This window comes from Mytilus edulis, chromosome 9 (assembly GCF_963676685.1).
Source record: "Mytilus edulis chromosome 9, xbMytEdul2.2, whole genome shotgun sequence".
Classification (NCBI taxonomy): Eukaryota; Metazoa; Mollusca; class Bivalvia; order Mytilida; family Mytilidae; genus Mytilus; species Mytilus edulis.
Genome location: NC_092352.1, coordinates 14,762,711 through 14,778,575, shown reverse-complemented (window position 1 = coordinate 14,778,575; position 15,865 = coordinate 14,762,711). Strand labels below are relative to the sequence as shown.

General features: G+C 30.7%; 1 protein-coding gene across 2 annotated transcripts in view; it reads right to left on the bottom strand.

The window, feature by feature from the left end:
* Positions 1-15,172, bottom strand: part of LOC139489552 (tuberin-like) — a 55,453-nt gene extending 40,281 nt beyond the window's left edge. For both annotated transcript variants that reach the window (XM_071276098.1, XM_071276099.1), the window contains exons 1-11: positions 14,978-15,172; positions 12,599-12,685; positions 11,988-12,098; positions 9,080-9,159; positions 6,374-6,438; positions 5,183-5,315; positions 3,611-3,659; positions 2,692-2,817; positions 2,317-2,390; positions 1,472-1,598; positions 887-1,030 (exon numbers count right to left, since the gene is read on the bottom strand). In XM_071276098.1, coding sequence (XP_071132199.1) covers positions 887-1,030; positions 1,472-1,598; positions 2,317-2,390; positions 2,692-2,817; positions 3,611-3,659; positions 5,183-5,315; positions 6,374-6,438; positions 9,080-9,159; positions 11,988-12,098; positions 12,599-12,685; positions 14,978-15,112 — 1,131 coding nt within the window. In that variant the 5' untranslated portion in view covers positions 15,113-15,172. The remainder of the gene's footprint in view (positions 1-886; positions 1,031-1,471; positions 1,599-2,316; positions 2,391-2,691; positions 2,818-3,610; positions 3,660-5,182; positions 5,316-6,373; positions 6,439-9,079; positions 9,160-11,987; positions 12,099-12,598; positions 12,686-14,977) is intronic.
* Between the last annotated feature and the right edge of the window lie 693 nt (positions 15,173-15,865).

The following is a 15,865-nucleotide window of genomic DNA, read 5'->3' as shown; positions in this document are numbered from 1 at the left end:
AATTTTTAAAATAGATTGAAAGAAACAAAAAACCTTATTTTTCTCAAGACTTCTATTTTAACCCCTCTTCATGTATATCCAAGCTAAGTCTGTCATAAGAGGGGATTCACAGAGAATTCTTTCCATAAAATAATCATATCTATATAAAGTTTGGAGCGTTGAATCACTTTATATAAATTACCATTAAACTATATGAACAGAGATAATATAGTTGTACTTATTTACAGTTTTAAATAACAGTGTGCCTATGGTAGAATTTCCAAGTATGCTCAGAGTTATACTAGGTTCATTGATCAAAGATATACCACTGCATGGAATCTTACTAGAAGACTCTACAAGTACTATGGTATACCTCAGTACGACAGATTGCTCATCACTGCATGAAATTAACCCCGATAAGCAGTGCTTAATACCCTATAGCAGGTTATTTTTGCGGGTGTAAAATTTCACGATTTTCATTGAATAAGGTATACAATATATTTTGGCGGATTAAAAACTTTTATCAATACTTTGCATGTGCCATTTTAAATTTATTTTGGCAATTTTGTTCTATTCGCTAAAATAAGCGAAAATTTGCAACCTGCGAAAATAATCCGCTAGAAATTGCTACAGATTTTACATAGACTCTAATGTATTTAATACTGGTGGCCATTAACTGGCCTTTTTGAAAGTCTAATCAGCATAAATGTAATAACTCTGGTGCACCAATCAAAGAGATTATTTAAGTCACAAGAATGCTTTTTGTAACACATTAAGCTTGTACTGATTTTGCCTTTAAAAAACTCTACATAAATATTACTGAAATAAATTGGTAATTTTTAAAAACAATTATGTATAAAATAAGAGTTACATCAATTTTAGAAATTCCTAATTTATTTTATAATACCTCAAATAATTTGAGAAGGCTTTCCATAATATCCAGTATACAGTTCCATGTAACATACTGTAATTCTTTGCCATACTTCTTCAACAGTCTCTGTACACTTAATATTACCTCATGTCCAACCAAGTAACTGTTCGTTGATAGCACCTGATCACAAAATTTTACAAGATTTTCAACAATAGTCAAGGCTTTTCAATTTACCTCAATACACAGACCTAGAAAAGTGTCTTGAAATCCTATTTTTTTTTAACAGAAAAGATTTACAACATTCATTTAAGAAAGAAGTGTGTCAAAAGTTAAATGTCAATTCTCTTGGAATATAACAGCAAATTAACCTGCATTCATTAAGCATTGAGGCTATTTTGAGGCATTAATCTTATGAGTTATAGAAGTCAATTTTAAAAGAAACAGCCATGACATTACATGATACATTATAATGGAATTTGATTAGACTGGGTTGTTTGTCCATGAAATAGTAACATAAAGTTCTAGATTAAAAAACATGGTTGGATTTAGCTGTAAAAAAAAATGACTACCCATTGTAACAATTATTCTGTAATCTGTTCCAATATATAATAATACACATACCTGTAGAAATGAAGGAAGCACTGATGAAGCAGTGTGTTTTAATGATGGCACTTTCTTACAGCCCCAAAGAGCCATTCCAATGAAAAATACAGCACCACGTAATAACTCATGGTCAATTGGTTGTCGTCTGTTGAAAAAAAATTATATCTTTGTCAACTTAAAATGGTACCAAACACCTCAACTAAAATAAATTGGGCTCATTTAATTTTTGTATAATTGTGACAAAATATATTTACTTTTTCAACCTTTTGACAAAAATATAAAATTTAAAAAAAATTAAAATACACACTTTTTGGGAAAAATTTCATTGAATATAATATAGTTTGATGAACACTAATTGTAACCATTGAGAAGCTTAATATTTTCTTTGCAATAGAACAGGATTAATATGTTCAACTGATTTTTACAGAGTTATCTCCCTGCATTGTTTTGTACCATCATAACATTATTTTTTCATCAAATTTTTTTTTAATTTTATTTCCATTTTATGGCATTTTATTTACAAAAAGTGAAGATCATTAAGTATTTCTCTTATATATCAATATGTGAAACTGCATTAATTTAAGAAGTATTTCATTCAAATAATTATTTTTTATTTAACTACAGGGTCCTTGTCAGTGCCAATATGGATGTATATATATATTTATATACATACTGTAGAAAAATTAATTGTTTGTGGGGTTAAAATTTCATTGGGATTTTATTTCGTGATTTCCAGTAAATGAAAGTGATATTATATGTAGGTTAAATTTTCGTGGAGGTTTTAATTTAGTGGATATATTCTTTCCATGAAATAAACGAAATTAAGTCCGAAATATTAGAATTAAACATAACAATATTCTTACCTGTTTTGTAACATACAACACATGGTGTAAATAGTGCTATGACCTAGATGAGTTCCTAATAATTTCCTCATCAACTACAAAATGAAAGAAAAATCCAGGATATTCATAAAAAAAACATGCAACACATTCCCTACTTGTTAAAATAAGCAGCAATCTAAGAATACTTTTTAATAGTGCATGATGAAGATTTTGTAAGTGTTAAAATGCTTTTCCCTGCTAATCATATCTCGTATTAATTTAACAAGCATGTTCAGTGTCCATCCATGAACAATGAAATCGGGGCCAAAACCCTGAATTTGGATGTATTTCAATGTTCACATCCAAGTTTAAAGTTGATGTTTTTTACAGTACTGATTTAATATATTCATTACTTACATCCCAGCTTGACTGACAGAAATGTGCCATATTGACCATGCGACATAAGGCAGCAATGAAGTAATCTAAGCATTCTGTAGGCAGATAACTGTAACACAGTACAGTATTCAGGACATCCAAACAACCCTATAATCAGATAATAAAATGAATCAGTGAATCAGACTTCTGACATGTATACTAGTTTTAGTAATAAATGACTTGATAACACAAAATAGATAACCATACCCAAATTGTATGCAATCATTTCTTAGTGTTCTGCCGGGTAGTTTTGGATACAATCTTAGTCCATGAAAGCTATTGAACTGTATTTGCTACTAGGATATTAATTACCATTCTAATAAAACAAAGCACCAAATCTTTTACATGCAAATTTAACAAAAAATTTCAATAACTTCTGTATTGATCACAAAAATATAAAGATGATACAGTATGGTCAACAGAACATTTTGAATTACAATCCAGGTAGCCATAAGTAAAATAATCTCAGAGTGCTCTTTAGTGACAGTAAGCAGAACTGTTCAAAGTGCCATAACTTGTGTAAAATAGTCCTATCAAAATCACAGAACAGTGTAATCAACTTGTTATAAAAAACACTATCACTAATTATAAAAGTTTATGGAAAAGCATGGTCTCAGAGCCGTAGCATTAACCAGGTGACATTATGCATCAAGTTACAACTGTCTAAAATGCTCAAGTCCCATAATCCTGCTTTATTGGACAAAACAAACAAAAGATTACACAATAAATCAATATCAAAATGATTGTCTCTTAAACAATAAATTCAAAATAATTTCTTAGTATTTTATAATTAATATTGTCTTGATTGAATATGATGTAGTAATGTGTTACTTATTTTAAAATGGTCATTAAGACCTACAAAGTAATTAACCCTAGTCAAGTAATCCCTAATCATTCTTACCTTATTTATTTCTTCTGAGTTACCTTTATTTGTAACCATGCATGTCTGTCTGTTAAAACAATAGAATATTTTATGAGCTATTCAATTGCATGTAATACCAATATTATATTGTCTGTTTTTATTGGTGGAGGAAGCCAGATTGTCCGGATAAAAGTGCTGACTTCCGGTAGGAAGATATTATAAGTTGAACAACTGCTCCTCTCAAAAAAATTACATATGTGTTGAAATTCTCACATTTTAAGAGTCTTGTTCAGTCCTGGAGTGGAACAGAAGGTTTTTGCTCTGCCTGTAGATAATTTGTGTTACAATATTTATGCTTTTTATGCTTTTTATGCTGCATTAACAGCTTGCATTGCAACTGAAATTTTGTTTTTTACATTTTTGAAAGATTTGAAATTTTTACTTTATAAATCATAAATTTTTAATAAAAAATTAATTTTTAAACTGCGTATTTTTAAAAATTTAGTGCTTCATATATATTTTGGTATTTTGCAAGATACATGTATATGCTATTTGCTTTGAGTTCATTTTTGGTGCTGCTTTTTATTATTTATTGCATGCTGCATGCCATGTTTTATTTGTTATTGCATATGTTTTTATATTCGGTGAAAAGCTCATTAGAGCTTATGTTTGTATTGTTTGTCAATATGACGAATCCAAATAAAGTTTTACTTACTTACTTACTAAAATTGAGAACTTATGTTCAATGATCTTCAATGTGTGAAAATGTATTCATGGTTTCATACTGATTACCAAAATAAATTCTAGGTATAAGATGTGAATTATGTTTTTCACTCTGTTTACACCCCTATAGAATGAAATTCAAAACAGTGTGGCTGTCGCCATTGATTGACACATTAAATTCATCAATTGACTGGGACAATTTAGGTGAACGTTTGTATGTAACGACCATTGCTCACTGTGTACTTTTTAAAGACATTTAAACTATGGGGTCACCAAAGGTTCTCAACACCTTAATAAAGTAATTCGAAAAAATTAATCAGAAATAACACGATGTTTTGATTTATATCAATTATATAAATCAAAACATTAAGGTTATTTCTGATTAATTTTTCGAATTATTTTATCATTAAAGGCGTTAAGAAACCTTGGTGACCCCACAGTTTAAATGTCTATCGTAGGTACGTCGTGAACAGTGGTCGTTACAGACAAACGTTCACGTAAATTGTCCCAGTTAATGGATGAATTTAATGTGTCAATCAATGGCCACAGCCACACTGTTTTGAATTTCATTATATTTTTAAATGCTATTACTAAATGTTTAGCACAGCATGACATTTGTATTGCTTCAATGAAGGGAGGTAATAAGGATTCTTCTGGATATTTCCAGCTGTAAACAATAGAACAATGATTAAATGCACAACTGAAAACAGACAAATATCTTATATGAAAGATGTCACTAAATTAAGCTTTGAAATATTGCACACACAGTAAATCCAACATAAGATTTTCAAATGTTTGCAGGTATATAAATTTACACATTATCACATACTTTGGCCAATTCTTACAATGTTTTTTTGTTTCACTGTTTCTATCTGAAATTAAACTTACTTCACTATTCCAGAGAGCACAGGTTCATCTAAGTAAGCAGCATTAAACTTGATAACATTGACAATTAGTTCTAAATATTGTTTTATCTTTCCTGATGACCGTACTTGTGGCATCCACTGTAGCAGAAAAGGTCCTGCAATAATTATTTGAAAATCCTCTGACAGAGTTATTTAAAAAAAAAAATCTTTCTGAAGGTATTAATTCAACCCCGAAACAGGAACCTTCAATATCATAGTTTTATAGATTATATAGGATTATTGCTTTATAGCTATGGTGCGTCTGGTGTTATTGAATTCAGTACCTCTATTGTGGATTTATTTTCTAGTGTAAAGTTTGTCTAGGACTGGCGAAAACTTAACCCTGCCATATGTGACTGTCTAAATTGATTAATCTTGTCGGTGTTTGATGCTCATTATTTATCTATATAAATATCTAGTCTACATATTTAGTATTAAGGGTTGACTGAAAGTAGGTAGTAAATGAAACTATATGGCCTGGCTATTTTGAGACAGAATGGTATATAAGTGATATTGTACTCATCAATAATTGACAAATCATGTACAAAATTTCTTTGCTTTTTTAAAAATTCTATAACATTTAACACAAGGGAAAATACTGTCGTTTATGGAAACTGGGTTTTAATGAGGCTGCAATATTAATCAAAGTGCTTGTAAGCACGGATTAGTAAAAATTGTGTTAATTTATCAATAGGAAGCAAATTTTGCATTGAAAAATGTTTGTACAATGTAGTTATTTTGACTAGAATTCTGGACAAAGGAAGATAACTCCAATTTTTATAGAATCATAGATGACTTTAACAATGCCATCATTGATGTTTTGATTGCATGTCATGCAATCTTTACCCAAAAACTAATAAGATGATGGTGGTGGAAAAATTCTTTAGTGTTGTAAATCTTTTATGAGTTCACTGTAAAAATTTTATGAAGTTCACAATTGGGGAAATAAATGTAGGAAAAATATGTCTGAAATTGACAGATTTAGAAATTTAATATTGGGCCAGTCATTATTTTTGATAGTCTTAGCATCTTTAAATTTATGAATCGCCTAAAAAAAAAGCACAGTCATTTTGTCAGAAAATGAGACTCTGTTTCAGCATTGGTCAATTTCAATGACTTTTTTCCATTATTTGTATACAACTGTCCAATCTTAAACAAATTTCTATATCTGTACCTGCATCTTCTTCAAACTCATGTAAATTTCTTCCATGTTCACTAAGGATTAACAACAAGTCCAACCTAAAATAGTAAATAAAATGTTGACACAGAGATACGACTTGTCTATACAAACTGTAATTACTTCCATGTCTACTCAAGAGTTAACAACAAATCCAACCTAAAATAGCCAATAAAATGTTGACACAGTGATAAATAGAAACTACAATCCAAATATACCGTCTTTTGGTATGTATAACACGCACATTTATACCCTAGGTCATGTTTCTTGTAAGAGGGTGCGTGTTATACATGACTACAAACACTTTCTAAGTCTTTTTGCAGGTCCCAACTCCGACAAAGAAATTTCCAAGTGAAGTGAAGAGTAAAGAATATTTTTGCTAAAACCTCGTTTGTTTTTATGTTTTACATGTTACATTTGTAATATGTATCGTATTGTTCTTGATTTGTCATGATTTATTCAAATAAAATACATTTTATATCTTTGTTGTTACGTTTATCGTGTAAATTTGTCCATCTCATGGCATCTGTTTTGCAATCCGGAAATTTGCCAAGTCTTAATAAAGACACAATAAAGCTTTTGCTGTCGGTTAAATTAGCCTCTGTGTTCCTTGTTGTCATAACTTACTGTTTTTCTATGTGTTCATCATAGAAAGTTGAAGAAAAGTGTATGAAAATTGAATAAACCACGCTCGTTTTGAAAAGATAAACCGCCATTTTTTCTTATGTATTGATCAGGTGATCGCAAGTCATGTGGGTCAGTCATGTGACTTAATATTGTAAAGTGATGATTTACTCTATGAAAAGTTTATTTTTAAAAATACGTTTTTACTTTGTAAATTTTCAACTTTTATCAACTGTTTATAACCATTCAAGAAATTATGATTGAAAACATGATAATCCCATAATTGTAACCTGAACGAATTTAATTAGGAACAAGGTCAACCTGTCACTGATTTGTTTTGACATCGATTAGACCTGTTGATTGAGGTGTGATAATCCGGATTAACAGCTAGAATCATCAAACAAAAAATAAAAACAATGAGATTTTAACAATTTATTACAGAGTAATGACATTAATTATAATTATTAGACTGACTAGAACACACCCGTGATATCGCGGGTTCGTGACTGAATTAAAGTATATAACTATGCGTAAGCCTTATTTTAGTATTGGTATTGTCATCTGATAAAGTCGTGCCAATTATAAGATACACAGTTTTCTCTGCTTTCAAATCTTTCTGTTTGAACCCGTCGACCTGGAACTTTTCAATTATTGGTAATATTCAGGTCCTGGAATTGAGTATTTTTTAATCAACAGCATTGTCCAATAAAGTTCAAATCTTTGATTCGCTGTTTTGCGTCATGCCCGCTAACAAATTGAAAACTGTGCCTATACGCCTTAGTCCAAATTTTTAGTATTCGTATTGTTATCTTAGAAAGTTTTACTAATTAAAAAACTACAATAGGGAACAATTTGACAATAATTGAATTTAGTTGTGTCGACTTTGTGATTATGACCCGTGTATAAATACACCATTTGGTGGTGCGCCTGTTAGATGAGGAACGTACAGATAAGGTAATGGTTAACAGGTGAATATACTTTTGGTATCGGTACCGGATTCGACCCGGAACTTGTTAATTATTGGCAATATTAATTATGTGGAAAACAAAAGGGTCTGGAGTGGTGTAATTTTTAATCTACACAATTGTCCTATATTAGCTATATATAAAGTTGATTTCTTTGATATGTCGTTTTTACCTGATGCCGGCTGATAAATTGGACCTCGTAATTTTAGTATTATAGATTAGTTATTATTTTATTGTTTGAATCAGAACATTAATTTGGATATTTAATCTTGTCCTTGATACTCAAACTATTGATTAAATTTGGTTTAAAATAAACTAAACTTTAATGAATATTCATCTCCATCTAATAAAATTCTTATGCATTTGTTACAATATTGTCAATCTTATATTGATTACGTATTCCGTACGGAATTCTCCGACATTGATGTCCATTTAAAAAACTTCCTGTTTACCAATAAACTTCTTGTTTGGGGAATTTGGAGCTGTAACTTTTCAGAAAATGTCTAGGGGTATTATACTACCAATTAACTTTTTTCTCTCGTTTCTTTGACCATAATGGGGGTGCGCGCTATACACAAAAGCGCACTATACATACCAAAAGACGGTAATCATTGCAAATTACTTATCTTGTTGAAGCCTTGTCACACTTCTTTTGGAGTTCATGTCATTTGCTATGATGTTTTTCGTTTAGTTTGAATATTCAAGCTACCAGATTTTAACATCAGGTAATAGTTTAATTTTGGATGTAACACATCTTCTGATAGGCTGAGAGAATTTGTTGATCAGCTCATAGACATTATTTTGTCATATGACTGTGACATCATCAATGTTTTTTCATGATTAACTCCTTTAAAATTGATTTTAGAATTAAACTATAAGGAATAATTGTAATTTTTTTCTCTATCTACTCGGAATAACATAAAAAATGTGGTGAACACTGTTAAATAACCTGCTACACAAGTTATTCAGTGTGCACCACATTTTTGATGTTATTTCTTCATAGACAGAATTTTTTTTACAGTCATTCATTAAATATATAAAATATTGATACAAGTCACAATTTCTCCTCTAACTGATAATGTTGTCATGAAGTAAAATAAAGTTATAGACATACCTGTATGCAGTATCACTTGGTACGGTTAAACTTTCAATCACATGGAAAAAGAATGCTCTAAGGATCCCTAAATACTGATACTAAAATGGAAATAATAAAAATTATTATCAAATAATAAAATTATATTGAAATAATTTCGTAATTTTGATTTGTAAAGGCATTCAGTATAAAATACATCATCTATGACTTCACATGCGCTTTGTGAAAATGTTAAAACAATACATAGAATCTCAAACAAAATGCTTGATTTAATTCATGACTTTGACGTTGAAACATGAGAAAGTAATAATAAGATTAAATGCTTCTTTAATCAAATTTATAGGGGCATAAAAAAAGTTGAGCGAGTACACATTTTAGTAATTTTACAAGATGTGATTTTACACCTCAATAAAATTTTAAACCAGGTGCTCCGCAGGGCGCAGCTTTATACGACCGCAGAGGTCGAACCCTGAACAGTTGGGGCAAGTATGGACAAAACATTCAAGTGTGATACAGCTCTGAATTTGGATTGTGATCAAATTTTTGACATTACATGGTTTTTTTTTACACAAAACAAATGTCAAGATTTTACAAATCAATTAAAGATTTCTTCTTCAAACATTTTAAATCTAAAATTAAATAGTTGACACAGCATAGGTTTCTGACACAGAATGAATGTGGTCTAATGAACTTAAAAGTTTTTTTTTTGCCTTTGAGCAATTCACTATGCTGTTGAATATTAATCCTCTCAAAAAAATGTTTGAAGAAATTTTCTTTTTATTTATGAAATCTGAAATGAGAAAAATTAAACCCCCCCCCCTTTTTTTCACATCCCCGTTTCCCTTTTTCCAAAACTGATATCAATTCAAATTTCTAATGGAGTTTGCAACAATAACTACTCTTTTAAATACATCATAAAATATTAAAATGTAAAATAAAGTGCTTGTTATCACTGAATGGTAAAGATTGGTTGGTAGTAAAAGTGAATATACATTGTTTATTGTATAAATCAATAAAAAAAACTTCATCAGCAACATTTTATATTGGCAAATTTCCAATGAAGTTATTTACATAAAGTTATTGGCAAATAAAAATAGATAATGACATCATAGTCATGTCTGGCAAATGTCCAACATACATTATCTAAAAACATTTTAGATAAGATAAGGAAAAAAAGCTTCATCAGCAACATTTTATATTGTCAAATTTCCAATGAAGTTATTTACATAAAGTTATTGGCAAATAAAAATAGAAAATGACATCATAGTCATGTCTGGCAAATTTCCAACATATATTATCAACTACTATTCTATACAAAGAAAGATAACTCCAATTGAAAATTAATTGCTATTGCACAATATTGTGCAATTAGATATTTCTTGCTATTGTGCAATACTGTGCAATTGAAAATTTCCTGCTATTGCACAATACTTGATATGGAATCCTGATTTGGACCAACTTGAAAACTGGCCCATAATCAAAAATCAAAGTACATATTTAGATAAAGCATATCAAATAAGCCCAAGAATTTAATTTTTGTTAAAATCAAACTTAGTTTAATTTTGGACTCTTTGGACCTTAATGTAGACCAATTTGAAAACTGGACCAAAAATTAAGAATCTACATACACAGTTAGATTTGGCATATCAAAGAACCCATTTATTCAATTTTTGATGAAATCAAACAAAGTTTAATTTTGGACCCCCATTTGGACCAACTTGAAAACTAGGCCAATAATTAAAAATCTAAGTACATTTTTAAATTCAGCATATCAAAGAACACCAAGGATTCAATTTTTGTTAAAATCAAACTAAGTTTAATTTTGGACCCTTTGGACCTTAATGTAGACCAATTTGAAAACGGGACCAAAAATTAAGAATCTACATACATAGTTAGATTCGGCATATCAAAGAACCCCAATTATTCAATTTTTAATGAAATCACACAAAATTCAATTTTGGACCCTTTGGGCCCCTTATTCCTAAACTGTTGGGACCAAAACTCCCAAAATCAAACCCAACCTTCCCTTTATGGTCATAAACCTTGTGTTTAAATTTCATAGATTTCTATTTACTTATACTAAAGTTATGGTGCAAAAACCAAAAATAATGCTTATTTGGGCCCCTTTTTGGCCCCTAATTCATAAACTGTTGTGACCTCAACTCCAAAAATCAATCCCAACCTTCCTTTTGTGGTCATAAACCTTGTGTTAAAATTTCATTGATTTCTATTTACTTATACTAAAGTTATTGTGCGAAAACCAAGAATAATGCTTATTTGGGCCCTTTTTTGGCCCTTAATTCCTAAACTGTTGGAACCAAAACTCCCAAAATCAATCCCAACCTTCCTTTTGTGGTCATAAACCTTGTGTCAAAATTTCATAGATTTATATTCACTTAAACTAAAGTTATAGTGCGAAAACCAAGAAAAATGCTTATTTGGGCCCTTTTTGGCCCCTAATTCCTAAAATGTTGGGACCAAAACTCCCAAAATCAATCCCAACCTCCTTTTGTGGTCATAAACCTTGTGTTAAAATTTCATTGATTTCTATTCACTTTTACTAAAGTTAGAGTGCGAAAACTAAAAGTATTCGGACGACGACGACGCCAACGTGATAGCAATATACGACCAAAAAATTAAAATTTTTGCGGTCGTATAAAAACCATTCAATTTTAGAAATGAAAAAAAAACATTGTAGTATAAACACATGTTATATTTTCTGATACACATTTGCATTGCAATCCTGGAAAACTTTTCCACATAACAGTTGGTGTAAGTAGTAAGTGATTAAATATGTTTTCATTTTCTTAAACACTTAAGATTCGAGGTAGAAAACAATGAAGCTGCAAATAAAAGTAAATGAATTATGATTGAGTTAAAAGCATCAAAATATTAAATTGAATTATATTGTTTATAGACAACACTTTACCTGTCCTTCTAGAAGGCATTTCAGGAAATGTAACGCAACAATTCTACTCTCTGATGGTGAAGTACTCTGTACTAAATCTTTAATACTATGCCATAATGCTTCAATTGCATTCTGTAAAAGAACCATCAATTGTGGATCATTAATCTAGTACAAGAAGACATAGTGAATAGAAACATGTAACAAACAATCCCATATCAAAGCCAAAACTTTTTTTGGTACCAGCAATAACGCCAATTATAATCAATTAGCAAATTGTCATCCACCTCAGGTCTTTGAAATATTCCTTGTTTACATCTGGAAGTCAATTCCTTCTTTACCTCATTATGAAAAAGTATATGTCCAATATCAGTGATATTCAATATAAAATATATATAAATATTTGAAATTTGACTTTTGACTTTAAAATGGATATGTAAAGCAAAATATTGTTTATAGACATCTGCTGGAAATATTAAAAGAGAAATTCAAGATATTACCCATTCTAAGTTTATCTCCATTTGTAACCCTAAGACAAAACAGATCAATTTCAAAACTGTTGAAATTGGGAAAAAATTTTGGTTCAAATATATTTTGCTATACTTTTTCAACCAAATTTAATCTGAATTTCTTACCTCCTCTAATCTTTTATTTAGCACCACTTCACTAAGCTCTCTTATTGTTCTAAGTCTGTTGTTAGCAGGACTTTCAGGGCCAATCTCCTGCAAAAATAAAAAAAAAGTGAAACAAACATAATTGTACATGATTGAAAAAAGTAACAAATTATGCTTACATATACAAATGTACATGTACAAATGTATATAAAGCAAAATCTTGTAGTATTTTTTTTCCTTAGAAGTGGCAGAATGCAATAGACAACTTTCGAGTTCGATGCATTTTCGTCAAAAACTCTGGTTTTAGTGAACATCATTCATGCGTTTACAATGTAGGGGCATAGTCACTTCTGTTCCAATGTTGAACAAGTAGTTGGTATTGCATAATTTATTCGGTAAATTAAATTCTCATAATTGACAATCAGTACTGCTGTCATTAGGGAATTGTGATTAAGTACTTATAAAACAAACATTATTTCTAGTTTATACTGCACAATGACGATCACTAGTACACTTAATGAACGTTAAAAGTGCAGGGATACAGGTGATCCTGTCTATCTGGTAGTGCCTTGCATAATTGACTTTTTTCCAGTGAAGGATGAACTCAAAAGTGGTCTATTGTTTTCCATAGAAATTTCAGATACGACCATGAGGTTTGAAAATAGCACTGCTTTCCCTAAAACTATAGCATCACATATTCTTTTAAAATCAGAGAACACCAATGTAGACAAAATAGCAACATGTTACTAAATTTGAGCCTTCAAGGCCTAATGACATGAATGAGATAAGAAAACTTGTTTAAAAAATTATTAAGAAACAAGAGTGCACACACTGAAATGGTTGACCCGTTTTACTTTAATATCATGATTCAATTTATGTTTAAAGTCTGGTGAATCACATATAAACTCAACATTACCAGAGTCTTCACGCTTAACCACAAGTCCTATGGCATTGGCATGTAAAATTGCTTTTGGGCTTGTAAAATTCTCCTCTACAAGCCAACAAAATCCAACTAAAATTTTCCAAAAATTGAGCTTCTGGACTCAAAACTTAAGCGTGAAGACTGTTACCAATAAACCATGTAAATGAGGTCAAGGGCACCATCAGATGAACCAATGAACTCTTAATATGAGCCTTCGGTCTGATATCTTAAATAATTAATTATTTCAGACTTTTCAAATCCCTGCATTTGCGCAGAAATTTACGTCCTTTTCTGGTCTTGTTTGGATGAGAGTTTGAATAAAATATATATTTATCATTCTAGTAAAATATGGGATTGGCACTCCATACCAATTCATTTTTAGTAATTGTTTGATATGAATAAAACATTACCTGATGAAAGCGTTTCTTTGTTTACATTGAATATGACATCATAACTTAAATAACATCACAACTAAATCCCTAACAACAGATCCAAATCGGAAACGTTACGGTATTCCCGTTTCTTTTATTTTACATGTTGAAGAAAAAAAAATAATTCATACAGACTTCGTCCCCATTAACAGGTAATGTCTGCCTCATATTAAAGTCACATGACAGATTCCTCTGAAAACCGTATCCCAGACTGGCCTATGGGACAACTCTCCACCAGAGACAAAATGACATAGACATGATAGCAGAGGGTGGTAAAGGGGGGGGGGGGGGGGGGCTAGCATGAAAAAACGTGAAATAAGACATAATTTCAAGTTGAACGTGAAATAGTTTCTTCAATGAATGTTGCACGAAAAATAAATACTTTTATGTGAACCTTTTGTGACTGAGTCACTGTCTTCTTGTATATATTAACTCTTTGTTTTACTTGATAATCCCGATTTAGTATACATATTTATGATATAATTGGTTTACGGCTTTTAAAAAAGTATTTCTTGACGAACCCTGCCAAGTGTTTGAATTTTATTTGAAAAATACCTAGCACGCAAAATAAGACTTTGAAAATCACGATACATGTAAAATTAAAAAAAGCAGAACACGTTGAATGAGGCACCCGTCTTGCACGACTGAACGTGAAATAAAAAAGTAAAAACACGTTGAAAGTGAAATAAAAAACGTCGATCACGTTGCACGAAAATAACCTACCACCCTCATAGCAGTTGTCAAATTAAGGTAATTGTACCCATGTACAAATCAAGCTGTTTTAAATAATGGAGATTTCAAAACCATCATTTCTACACATATAAAAAGGGGGTATTCAAACATACATGTATGTCCCTAGACAAACGTATTAGTTGGCAATCTAAAAGGGGGAATTCCAACCCCAGAACATCCCTGAATTCTTCCTTCTCGCAAATGCACCACAAAAAAAGTTGTTTAACTTACAAATCGCTTACATTCGTGCACTAAAACCCCCATTGAGATAAATTTTCGAGCCAAAGATATATGTGTTTTAAAACGGCATCTTACCCTTAAACGTTCTGGGGTGAAAACTATTTCCTTAGTTTGGCTTTTTTGGAAGGTGATCGGTTTATCCTTTTCCTTTGAGAAACCAAGTAAATTCTTTATCTTATCCTTTAAATTGTCTTCATTTTTCTTTGACATGTTCTTCGCCACGAATGGCACGAGAATTGGTTGTCCCTTGAGTCCTTGAAAATCAATGGATTCCTTAAGCAAATAAGAAAAAAAGTAAACAAATTTTGATTTTTATAAAATATTAACATTCAATTGTCTTTGCTTTATTCTTGAAATTATAAATTTAATTTACTTCCAACCTTTGTAAAGTTAGGAGAGTGTGATTGAAACTACGGATTAACAAAGACAGAAAAAGGACGTCTCGCCCTACAACAAACTCGCCCCATCTCTTCAACTCGCCAACATTTTAAAAATAAAAAGTTCAGTCACAAACTCGCCTCGATGATGTTCCTTTCCGCTGAATAAATATAAATAACTTAAGTCTTAATTGAAAACAACGTTCAAGCAATGCGGTCTACAATATATATGTATACATTTGTCAAAATCCGGATATGGTGTACTAGCACCTTTTGTTTGCGGTCTACAATCTTTTCCGCAAGTTTATTGTTTTTTGCTTGTATAAACATTGTTACGTATATATAGTATACAAGTCTAAATTGAAATCAACGTTCATGTATTTGACTAGCAATTGCTAATAAAGATCAATAAACGGATCACCAGATGTAACAAAATTAATATGTTAAAATCATTAATTTAATACCAAACAGAAAACAATAAACTTGCAAAAAGATGGTAGACCGCAAACAAACCGAGGTGCAAAAAGTAGTACATCATATCCGGATTTCGACAATTGTGTCTCTTCAGTGATGTTAAGAATCGAAA